Here is a 13,392-nt window from a genome sequence, read left to right as displayed (position 1 = left end):
TGATTTTTTTAAAAATTATAATTTTTTTAAAGAATACTCTTTTTAGGAATACTTTTTTTAAAAATTTATTATTGGATAGAGACAGAGAAAGTGAGAGGGGAGGGGAAGATAGAGAAAGAGACAGAGAGACACCTGCAGCCCTACTTCACCACTTGTAAAGCTTTCCTCCTCCAGGGGAGACCAGGGGCTTGAGCCTGAGTCCTTGTGCACTGTAATGTGTGCGCTTAACCAAGTGTGCCACTGCCTGGCCCTCAAAATGATAAATATATATTTTATATCTAGAAGGAAATTAGGTAAGATCTGTCAGAAACTATTTAAATTATTTTCATATTTTTAATGTTTTAAGAAATATTTTAAAAGATATATTTGCAGTAGAATATTTTTGAGTATATAAAGCCAAAGAAAATCCTGCCATGTAATTTCAATTGTACCGTGCTTTTAGGAAAAAAAATGTTTTGGATTGTAAAACAAGTGTAAAACACTTTTGATGGTCACTAAAGTAGGGTATGGTATCTGTCCTTTCATACTTTAGGCTTTAGGACCTAGCTTTATTTACACCTAGAAGTATCTCAAAACTAAAAGCTACTTTGTTCATCTCTTATTCCTGAATATGAGTACAATTTAAATATATGTATTGAATTGGATTTAGATACAGGTAAGTTTACCAGTATCTGTAGTAGCAGCTCAACAGGAAACTTTGCTATTTTTAATTTTACCACAAGCCTCTCCTGTTGTCATACATGTTATTTTTATTGCATGGTAATGTTTTTTTTTTCTTTTATAAAATTTTATTGGGGGATTAATAATTTATAGTCTTTTTTAATAACATGCACTCAATGTTTTAATGATAAATTTAATAATAATTGTAAGAACGTTTTTTACTCTTTCATGAATCCAAATTTATTTCAAATTATTGGTGAGATTTTTAGTATGTTTTTATTAAGAAGGTTAATGGTTCACAGTGGGTTCATTGCATATGCATACAATTTCCAGACCCACAAAATTTTCTACCTCTCTTCCCTTCACTTCCCTTTCCAGAGTCCTTTGATAATTTGATTTTAGACAAATTTTTTTCAGTATATCTAACAGTTTTTCAGCTGTGACTTTGAAATCACCAAATAGAAACTTTCAGAATAATTACATGACATACATCAAGTAAAAATACAAATTTGTCCTTATTTTGTTAAACACACATCAAATCACTATACTCCTCTCTCTATATAAATATATATGTATAAATATATATATATCATTGCATTATAGTAAGTGGGTGAGGGAATTTTTATAAAAAGTAACTCAGATATTTAAATTATTTACTGTGTTTTCAAGCATTAATGAATTTAAAGTTATAAATTTTAGAATGAGGGACTAGAGTAGCAAGTAAAGTTGGAATTCCTATTACCACAGTAAGTATTATAGAAGTATCACATATTTTGATAGCTTTTCCTTTTAAGGACTATAACTTTTAAAGAAAACAGTGATAAGAAAAAAAATGTTCTCTAAAGAAGACAGTTTTAAAGATTATGTTTGCTTCTAGCATTATAAAATGTGTTACTCCTCTCTACATGTTTCTGTATACTAGCACCATAGATGATGGAGATGCTATTTACATTATCACCTTCAGTTACATGGGCTATAAATAATACTGTCTCTCTAATGTCCACCCAAACTTTCTAAAATGTAAATCCACTAATACTGAAGAAAAATTAGTTCAGTGGTCAATGCATTAGCAACTCTGCTTCATGGATTATTTATTACTATGCTACTTTTCACTAAGCCTGTAAACAGTATTTATATTAATACAACTTATTATGACTGTGAGGAAACATCTATACCATAATAATCAATAGTCTTACTGCATCTCAGTCAAAATGGAAGACTAATTAAGTAAAAAATTTTTTTAATGTTGTAATAAATCAATAATAAATCAATAATAAATCAATAAATCAATAATGTTGTTTGAACAAGGATGCCGTCATCCTTGCATCTATTTTGCAATGTTCCAAGCATAATATTTTTATTTTTAGTGAATATTTAATGTATATAAGTATCTAAACTGTTACGTACCTATTGAGTGTATGTATATGTAGGAAACTACATATTATACTTTATCCTTACTAAACAATGAATTTCATATAATTTTTAAATTTTTTTTAAAAAACTGACATAAAATAGCATAAAAAAGTCTCATATTGCCAAAGCATCATATTTTATATAAAATGATACATGAGATATGCCTTAAATAGTTTTGTTTTTCTTTTGAACACTTGTTCTACATATCTGTGGTTATTGGGATGGTTCCACTTGGACACACACATGAGTATTTTAAAATATATGTTGATTTGAGTTAATGCACACTACATATTCATGTTGAGGATATTGTTACTTTTATATGAAAGGTGTCTAGTGAAAATGAATATATTATGCATACCATATACACCTTCACCATACAACAATGTTAAAACAGTATAGAAATAAAAACCTCCTAAGGAAAATTTGATCTAGCTTTCCTGTGCTTTTCCAGACTTATTTTCAACACTCCTAAAGGGGGGAAATTCAAGAAGGCACGGAAGAGACCACCTCACCAGAGCCTGATGTTACTTCTCTGGATGCACATGCTGCAGCTCTATAGGAGCCAGGTTGGAAAAGTTTCTAGGAAAACAACATATATAAAATAACATTGATATTTCTAGGAAAACAACATATATAAAATAACATTGATATTTGTTAAGTAGAATTTTTTTTCCCTAGAGAAGTTTGTCTTTTTAGGCCCCAGAGTTTAAAAACATTAAATTTCTAGCTTCAGGGGGCCAGGAAGGAGATAGTTCAGCAGGCAGAGCACATGCAGAGTGATATGAGAGGACCTGGGCCTGGGTGCCTGGCCTCCACAGGGGAGCACCTAGCAAAGAGGAAGCTTCCTGGGTGCGGTGCAGTGCTGTGCTGTCACTCCCTTTCAGTCTCTCACCTCTAAAATAGTGGGGGAAGAAGAAGAAGACAAAGAGTCCTCGAGAATGTCATACAAGTGTGAAGTCCCAGCAAAAAGGCTGGTGACCAAAAAAAACCTTGAACTTAGGATGTTTGTTTATTTTTTATTTTAAAAGAAATAATGATTACAAATACCTCATTTCTCAAAAATGTGACTTTAGGGCATGAAAAATTAGTTTAAAATCATGCATCTGTTTTGAGTTTTAAAAATCAAGTTATTTTAATTTATTATAGTCGATTAATGAAGTTAAATTATTTTGTTAAATATTTTTTAATGAGAAAGGAGGAGAGAGAATGAACATCACTCTGGCATATGTGCTACTGGGGATTGAACGCAGTACCTCGTGTATGAGAGAGTCCAATGCCTTAGCCACTGCACCACCGACTAGACCACATGAAGTTAAATTTTTAAAAAATATCATTTTTTCAGGCTCTTATACACTGCATAAGTGATACTAGGTAGTTCTCATAATGATTCCTTTTCCTATTTCTTGATACTCAAATAAATGTATGTTGTTTCCCTTGATTTTTAAAAAGTGAAATTTAAAAAGTTAAAGGCATTCATAAAAAGTTGTTAATTCTTCATATGTAGTAGAAATCTGTAAATATAGATCAGTGAGTTAGAAAGACCACTCATACAGGCAATATTTTTCTACGAGAAATCTTAAACCTGGTTGCCTATTTTGAAAATATGGTGATCTATACTTGGTTTATACCCTTAATCACATTTGCTTTGTATTGCAGTGCTTGTCTAAAGAGAATCGTTTTTGTTCTTTAATTGTTCCTAGTTTGAATTTAAACCTGAGAGAATTGAGCATATTTAAATGTACCATATATGTTTCTGTCCCCTATGAGCTTGGCTGAATTTATTTTCAGATATTAACTACTTAGAAAATTTGTTGATAAAGTATGCATATTTAGTCTTTAAAATACTTGACCAAAATAGTGCTAATTTATAAAAGTCTTACTAATTCATGTTTTTATTCTTGAAGAAAAGCTGTTATACAAAGTTTGTCCAAGTTGTATATTTTCATAACATTCTAAACTGTGTGCTAGTATACCTCACTATTCTTCAAAGGGCTACTTACTTCTCACTTGAGCTGATTATGTGTCCTTCCCAAGTCTCTCTTTGTTAATGATAATAGAGAAAGATGGCAGAGTCTCACACATACACAAAACCTCTGAGAGACCACTTGGGCGCAAGTTTTGTTTTTTTTTTTCTCTTTTCCACTTCTGGTTTAGAAAGAGGGATGAGGGGGGAGTAGCACAGCGGGTTCAGCTCAGGTGGTGCAAAGCTCGAGGACCACAAGGACCGGCTGAAGGATCCCAGTTTGAGTCCCCGGCTCCCCACCTGCAGGGGAGTCACTTCACAGGCAGTGAAGCAGGTCTGCAGGTGTCTGTCTTTCTCTCCCTTCTCTGTCTTCCCCTCCTCTCTCCATTTCTCTCTGTCCTATCCAACAACAAAATAATAACTATAACAATAAAACAAGGGCAACAAAAGGAAATAAATATTTTTCAAAAATTAAAAGAAAGAGGGATGAACATATGCATGTATGTATGTATATGGGAGGAATGACCCCCATAGCACTGAGCTTCCTTGATGTCATCCATAATGTCCTCATGTGGTGCCATGTCTCAAACCCAGGGTCTCATGCATGATAAAATGCATGCTCTTCTTCTTCTTCTAGCGTTTGCCCTTCTTCTTGACTGCCCTTCTAGCCAGTCAACAGCAGGTTGAGCCTGATGTCTGCTTGTTGCTGGCTTTGAAAGTGACTGGGATCCATGTGGATTCAGTCGACTAGGAAGGATCGTCAGTTTCCCCAATAAATGGGTACTCACGGGATGCACCACGAGAAGGTCGATCCAGATGCATGCTCTAACAAGTGAGCTGTCATCTGCCTAGCCTAACACTTTTTAAGTCTTCATTAACTAACATTTGCTTACTCTTGTTTTTGTTTTGTCCAGATTATTTTATTGGGGGGATAATTGGAAATAATTTATCTCACCTTGATTGCTGTCTACAAAACACTCTCACCCCTTAATTTAGGGCCTGCAATATCATCATGCATCAGGCCTCCAGCATCCTGTCCACTCCCTCATATCCCCTCTTTCTCCACTGTCCTTTGCTTTGTTGTTATATACTACTCCCAGTGCAAGTTTCCTTTTGTATTTTCCCTTTCCTTCCTTGTTTCACCAAGTTATTTCATCCTGTATTCATCTGTCTCTTTTTAGCTTATCTCACTTAAAACAATTCTTTCAAGATCTGTCCACCATGAGGTCAGATATTCTGTATTATTCAAAAATGACGTAAGTTGTTGCATATTGTTAAGTTTGATGTTTTGTGTGCCTTGTGTTTTTTCATAGTGCAAAATAAACTTGACTGTAGATAAAGCTTAGTTTCTAGATCAGTGTGCTTATTGCACTTCTAATTCAAAGCAAAGAACTTTGCTGTTTATTCATTTTTACACACATACACGTACACACACCAAATTAAATGAGAATCTGACTAGATTGCTGATTGATAGTTGAGGTCTAGATGGCTTTAAATCTAATACTTGAGGAACTGGGTGTTGGCACACACAGTTGGTTTCATATATAACCAAGCACAAGAACCTAAGAACCTGGTTTCAAGCCCTTGGTACCCTTCTGTAATGGGAGGTTCCACATGTGCTGACCCAGTGCTGCAGCTTCCCCCCCCTTTACCTCTTAATTTGTTTCTCTATAAAAAGAAAAAATAAGAGTAACTTAAAATGGCTGCTGAGAGTGGTAGATTTATTTTGCAAGGGCTGAGACCCAATGGTAAGTCTGGTAGCAATAAAAAAATTAATCCTTAGCAGTACTTGAGTGAAATTATCATAATGAAAATTACAACATATGACAAAAGTACCCATGGGTAATAAAATATCTAAAGTATATAGAATGACTGTACAGTGTAATTGATGATATAAATTAAACAATGGATTCAAAACTCAGCTCCATTTTTTGTTAATCTTGGGAATTTAAAAAAAAAATTTTATTTATAAAAGGGAAACACTGGCAAAAACCATAGGATAAGAGGGGTACAACTCCACACAATCCCCACCACCACAACTCTGTATCCCATCCCCTCTTTTGATAGCTTTCCTATTCTTTTTTTATATGTAAATTTAGACAGTTGATCATTAGTGATATGAGGAGTTAAGAGTGGCTCAGTGGCAGAGCATAGAATATCATGTGTGAGATCTCCCAGGTTCAATGTCTGGCATGACATGTACAAGAGCAGTACTTTGGAATTTCTTAGTGTCTCTTTCTCAAATCAGTCTTTTAAATAACGCCTTACTGTTCTGGGAGAGAACTTAATTATGGACCTGGTAGTGTATGGGTTAGCATGTGTGAGGACCTGGATTTTCGCCTCAGCACCACATAAGAATATCATAGATGTCACCTGGTAAATCTCCATGGTAATGGAGTCTTAGTGGTGCCTGTCTCTCTCTCTCTTTTTCTCTCTCACTGACATGAAAACATTAGCCCAGGATCAGTGGAGTGGGGGGTACAGACATGATTCTCCAGTGCTACAAAAATTAAATAAAAACTTAATTGAATTATTGTGAGAATTAAATTATGTATTTTATGAAGATATAAATTACATACTTTATAATGTCATCTATTAGTACATAAAATGTAAGCTCTGTAGATAATCGTATTTATAGGATAATGATACAATGTTAAATGTTAGCACATCTTTTTTTTTTCCTCCAGGGTTATTGCTGGGCTCAGTGCCTGCACCATGAATCCACCGCTCCTGGAGGCCATTATTTCCCCTTTTGTTGCCCTTGTTGTTGCAGCCTCATTGTGGTTATTATTATTACCATTGTTGATGTTGTTCTTTGTTGGATAGGACAAAGAGAAATGGAGAGAGGAGGGGAAGACAGAGAAGGGGAGAGAAGATAGACACCTGCAGACCTACTTCACTGCCTGTGAAGCGACTCCCCTGAAGGTGGGGAGCTGGGGGCTGGAACCGGGATCCTTATGCTGGTCCTTGCGCTTTGCGCCACCAAATGTTAGCACTTCTAATGATTAAAATACTAAAAGAGAAAATAAGAATATGGACATTTATTATTTTTTAGTTTTTTTTCTGTTTTTTTGTTTGTTTGTTTTGCCTTCAGTATTATTGCTGGGACTCAGTGCCTACACTATGAAATCTACTGCTCCTGAAGGCCACTTTTTTCACCTTTGTTGCCCTTATTGTTTTATCGTTGTTGTGGTTCTTGTTGTTGTTATTGATGTTGTTGTTGTTGGATAGAACAGAGAGAAATGAAGAGAGGAGGTGAAGATGGAGAGGGGGAGAGAAAGATAGACACCTACAGACCTGCTTATCACCTGTGAAGCTACCCACCTGCAGGTGGGGACCCAGGAGCTCGAACCGGGATCCCCACAGCCAGGCCTTGAATTCGTGCCATGTGAGCTTAACCCACTGCACTACCGCCTGACCCCCAGAATATGGACATTTATTATATGAAAATAGTTGACTTGATGCTAGTAAATTTTTTAATTGTGGTTTACCCTTACACTCCTTATTATTTAAATATTAAAATTCTTGCAATTTTCCCTCTACTGGTCAAACTTTCTCTGTGACCCTGTAATTTTGGTTATCAGTATAGAGGATTGGTGGCTAAGCATTTTATTAGTTTTCTGTCGCCTCAGGCCTCTGTATGAACACCAGCAGCATAATTTAAATTTACTATTGGAACGTTAAGTCTTACTATTGAATTTTTTACCTGTCATGAAATATATTTTTTCTATTCAGTATTTTCCAGTGAAGTCTTTTTCAATCAGACCCCAGTTTAAAGCCTTCGGTGACTTGTTTTCTTCAGTTACTCATTTTATATGACCTTACAGATTCTTGGAAGTCTAGTATGCACATATATTTTCTGCCTCATATTTTATCTTTCTCATTAATCTTATGTTCCAATGTCATTGGGTATCTCAGTATCATGTGAGCCTAATTGCTCATGTACTTTTCTCTACTAGAGTTTTTATTTCTAGTTCTTGATCTGCCCAGAGCTGTTTACTCCTCATTCAAATATAGGTGTGGTGCTTGGTTAATGAAATCTATAACTTCTTACTTAGAATTAATCACTTTGACCCTAGAGCCATGAAATATTATGTGCACAGTGCTGTTAGACCTTGTTTCCTTTGACATTTTGAGGTGTACTGTGACATGACTCTCTTCCTCATTAGGTTGCAACTCTGAGAAGTCAGATTCTGTATTTTTTTAATAGTAATATTTTAGTTAATGGAAAAATGACTGTTAATTTATTTTTTTTAACTTTGCTGTTTTTTTCTTTTCTTTTTATATTTGTTTATTTATTTTCCCTTTTGTTGCCCTTGTTGTTTTATTGTTGTTGTTATTGATGTCATCGTTGTTAGGACAGAGAGAAATGGAGAGAGGAGGAGAGAATAAGATAGACACCTGCAGACCTGCTTCACCCCTTGTGAAGTGACCCCTGTAGGTGGGGAGCTGGGGGCTGGAACCGGGATTCTTATGCTGGTCCTTGAGCTTTGCACCACCTGAGCTTAACCTGCTACGCTATTGCCCGACTTCCTACTTTGCTATTTTTTTCAATTTGATAGGACAGATAGAAATTGAAAAAAAAAAACTGAGATAGAGAAGGACAGAGATACCTATAACACTGCTCAGTCACTCATGAAGTCCTGCCCCCCATAGGTGGGGACTGGGGACTTGAACCCAGGTCTTTTCACAGGGTAATGATGCACTCATGGAGGTGCAACACTGCCCAGCATCTGTTAATTTTTTGTTTAAAAGTGAAACTGAGCAGTGGAAGTTGAATAGAGACAGATAATTATCATTTATTGGAAATAATTTTCCAAAGGTGATGTTCCAGAAAATGCCTTACTACTTAATAACTACTTGCCGATCCTAAAGCTTTCTCATCCGTAATGTTATGTTTGAGTATTGTTTTTGTGTCCACTATGAAAATTATTAGTTGACTTTTATTCCCATTCCATTCTTTTGTATCTATCTGCATTCACATCATAAGTGTCATTTGCATGATATATTAATTTTATACTAATGTCTTCAGTGTTAAGCTATTTTTAAATGATTGCATATTGAAATACTTCTATTGTAATTAGTAGTTTAACAGAAGTTATAGTCCTTAATTATAATCTTCTTATATTTAGCCCATGTATCCACCTTCTGTTTTATAGTTTTTGAGACTTCTTGGCTTTTCTTTGCATTTATTTTAGAAATGATATTGACTACTAACAATGATTTTATGATAGTAACTCAACTAGTTTACACTTTCAAATATTATTTTCAAGCAAAAGAAAAATTCCTAGGTAGTAAGTTCTTTTTTTCCCCAGAAAAGTTAATGTTGACTCAACCAGATACTAATCCCATAATAAAAACTTTATCATTTTAATAAAATATTTATTTTATAGGACAGAGAGAAATTGAGAGTGGGAGGAGAGCTAGGGAGAGAGAGGCTTGTAGATCTGCTTCGCCTCTAGTGAAACTTTCCCCCTGCGGGTGGTGACTGGAGGCTGAGACCTGGTCTGTGCACCTGGTAATGTCTGTGCTCAACTAGAAATGCTGCAGATTGGCCTGGACGCCTCTTTCTGTCCTAGTTTAATCTTTATCTATTCTGAGTTCAGCTCCTTTTCTTATATACTTTATGCATGTTTGTGATAAAATAAATCAAATGTAATTTTTAGTTTTATTATGCTTTACTTTAGTGGAGGTGAATTTATTTGAGAAGAAAAGTACATTTGCAAAATACTAATTATATTAATAGCAATATGGTTACCTACCAATACTCACTAGCAAAAAGGTACACAATTCTTTGCTCAAAGAACTTAAGTTTTTCAAAGATAATTTCTAACATGAAATCACTTATGTAATAGATGGTAAAATCTTACAATCATTGTCATCATCATCAACCTCATTATTTTTTATGTCTTTTTTAGTTTATCATTATTTATGGACATATGATATCCTACTGTGAACTTTCTGAAATCATAATCTTTTTTTTTACTGTGCAGGTATATAGAATTTAAATGTTTACTTTATACTTACTCAGATCAAAAAGCTATAGGTTAAAATTACATCTTTTGGTTAAAATGTCCAGCTTGTATCATTCAGATACTTCCTTTATTTACAAACAGAAATTAATGCATACTAAGTATTTTATAAATGTAAACTCATTAACATAGGCCATATTATTACAGAAGTTCAGAGAAGAGCTCTCTATGACCTGAGTTGGTCATGAAAGTAGTGTGATCTCTGGGAATTACAGAAAAAAAAAAAATACTATTTACATATCTCAGTAACCTAGAGACTGTGGCATTCTTTATTTGAGCTAAGGGCAAAGGAAGTTCTAGCTAGACTTAATCATGACAGCCAGGATTAGTAGAAAACAATCTTTTCTCATCATCTGAGTTGAGTATTTACCCCAAAGTTCTGTGCAATACTAGGAAGGCAGACATTAAATAGCATCCTCGGGCACATCTGTTTACAAGGTGAGCTAGTTAGTCCAAGCTTTCCATGGAATGATCTAATGAACGTCAAAAAGCACACTGCATTGTGCATCTTATATTTTCTAAATTGACTTTTCATTACTCATGTCAGGGTCAGTATTTGAATTCTAGATTTTCCATCATACTTTGTTACTCAGGTTTACCATCCTATGATATATGCCTATAAAATAATTTTACAAAGGAGAAACTGCATTTTGAAATTTTATTTATTTTTTACTGGGGACAATGTTTAGGGTCTACTGTAAATACATTAGTTCGTGCATGCATAACATTTCCCAGTTTTCCACATCACAATACAACCCCCACTAGGTCCTCTTCCATCATGTTCCAGGACCTGAGCCCTCCTCACCCCCCCACCACAGTCGTTTACTTTAGTTCAATACACCAACTCCAGTCCAAGTTCTGCTTAGTGTTTTCTCTTCTGATCTTGTTTTCAACCTTCTACCTGTGTATGAGGTCACCCCATATTCATCCTTCTGTTTCTGATTTATTTCACTTAACATGATTTCTTCAAGATCCAACCAAGATGGGCTGAAAACAGTGAAATCACCATTTTTAATAGTTGAGTAGTATTCCATTGTGTATATATAACACAACTTGCTCAGCCACTCATCTGTTGTTGGACACCCTAGGTTGCTTTCAGATTTGGGCTATTACAAATTGTGCTGCTATGAGCATAGGTGTACACATGTCTTTTTGAATAGTTGTGTTTGGTTCCTTAGGATATATCCCCAGGAGAGATTTGCAGGGTCATAGGGCAGGTCCATTTCTAGCCTTCTGAGAGTTTTCCAGACTGCTCTCCACAGGAGTTGGACCAATTGACCAATTGACATTCCCAGGAGGGTTCCTTTGTCCCCACAACTGCTCCAGCATTTGTTGCTGCTGTCTTTTCTGATGTATGACATACTCACAGGAGTGAAGTGGTATCTCATTGTTGTCTTTATTTGCATTTCTCTGAAAACCATTGACTTGGAGCATTTTTTTGGTATGTTTCTCGACCTTTCAGATCTCTTCTATGGTGAATATTCTGTCCATGTCCTCTCCGCATTTGGATGGGGTCATTTGTTTCTTGTTGTTTCTTGAGGCTTTTTAATTTGATGTAGTCCCATTGGTTTATTCTTACCTTGGTCTTCTTTGTAATTGGATTTGTTTGGCAAATTCTTTATATATTTTGGTGATTGGCCTCTTGTCTGATGTATGATATTTGAAGATCTTCTCCCATTCTGTGAGGGTTATCTTTATTTCGTAGTGGTTTCTTTTTTGCTGAGCAGAAGGTTTTTAATTTGATGTAGTCGCATTGGTTTATTCTTGCTTTGGTCTTCTTTGTAATTGGATTTGTTTCATTGAAGATGTCTTTAAAATTTAGACGAAAGAGTTCTGCCAATATTTCCCTCTAAGTATCTGGTAGTCTCTCCATTCATCTTCCTTCCTATTTATTTATTACCAAAGCACTGATCAACTCTGGATTATGGTGGTGCTGGAGATTGAAGTTGAGACCTTTGATGCCTCAGGCATGAGAGATCATTTTTGCATAACCATTGTGTTATCACCTCAGCCCTTCTTCCTTTTTTTTTTTTTTTAAGATCAGCCTATATCTGGCATCATTCAGTATTTTTCTCTCCTACTCTTCTTTACTAGACTCTAGTATAAACACCTAGTTCCTGCTCTTTGATATACTACTTCTTCTTTTAGTCCTCTTCCCCTAGATTTGAACTTGACTTGCCTTCTCAGGAGGGGAGTGGAAGAGAGGTAGAGAGAAAGACACCTGCAGAGCTATTTCACTACTCCTGAAGCATCCCCCCTGCAGGTGGGGAGCAGGGGTTTGAACCTGAGTCCTTGAGCATAACATATGCACCCAACTTGTTACGGCACCACCCAATCCCAACTGTTGAACTTTTTAACACTAATAATGTATGCTTCTTTTAAAATTATTTTTTCAAGCAATCTTTCACCTACTGACTGTAATGTTCTGTGAAAGCAGAGAATGTGCCTTATATTTTCACTTGTATGTACCTAAATAGAACACTCTGTTATATAAGTGATTTTTATTAAATGCTTATTGAATAAATTATTGAATGATTTGAGTTAATAATGAACTGTATTAAGATCTATAAAATGTACATCAACCATAATTTATCCATAGACTTATTGTAATGCTTTACTTTCCCTTTAAATTGTCACTATTAGAAATACTGCTTCATGATCATTCTTGATATTTATTTATCTATTTTAATTTAATTAATTTTTGTTTTATTTGATAGGACAGAGAGAAATTGAGAGGGAAGGTGGAGATAGAGAAAGGCAGAGAAAAAGAAATACCTGCAGCACTGCTTCACCATTTGCTAAGCTTACCCTCTGTAAGGGGGACTGGGACTTAATGGAGGTCATGTAAGCATGCTAATGTGTGCACTTTACCAGAGATGCCACTGCATAGCCCTGAGATTTATTTTTTGTAAAGCATTTTTATAAAAATAGAACTACTATATAAAATTATATGTTTTATTTTCATATGTGCTTACAAGCCTCCCTTCAAAAGAGGGATCAGGCTCATAAGACAGCATAATGATTATGCAAAAGACTGAGTCTGTTATTAAACTTATTCTTACCAGGGTCATCACTGGACTCAGTGGTAGTATGACAAATTCACTGCTCCTGGAAAACATTTTCTCTTTCTTTTTATTTGATAGGACAGACAAAAAATAGAGGAGCTGAGGAGATAGGGAGAGAGAAAGAGACACTTATGAAGCTTTTCCCCTGTAGGTTAGGACTGGGGACTTGAAACCCACCGATCATCTCATTTGTTAGCTTTTTCTTTTTTCTAAATTTAGAGATACAGACAGAAGTAATATAATAATACTTGAAAAGATT

General features: G+C 35.1%; 1 protein-coding gene across 3 annotated transcripts in view; it reads left to right on the top strand.

Moving 5' to 3' along the window:
* EPHA6 (EPH receptor A6) overlaps positions 1-13,392 on the top strand; it is an 818,416-nt gene that overhangs the window by 66,798 nt on the left and 738,226 nt on the right. The window contains exon 3 of one of the 3 annotated variants that reach the window (XM_060172098.1): positions 2,525-2,639. The exons of the other annotated variants lie outside the window; for them this stretch is intronic. Within the exon in view, the coding sequence (XP_060028081.1) occupies positions 2,525-2,639 (115 nt within the window). The remainder of the gene's footprint in view (positions 1-2,524; positions 2,640-13,392) is intronic. 3 annotated transcript variants of the gene reach the window in all.

This window comes from Erinaceus europaeus, chromosome 14 (genome assembly GCF_950295315.1).
Source record: "Erinaceus europaeus chromosome 14, mEriEur2.1, whole genome shotgun sequence".
NCBI classification, from domain to species: Eukaryota; Metazoa; Chordata; class Mammalia; order Eulipotyphla; family Erinaceidae; genus Erinaceus; species Erinaceus europaeus.
Note: the sequence above shows the minus strand (reverse complement) of the source record. Positions and strands in the feature narration are given on the sequence as shown.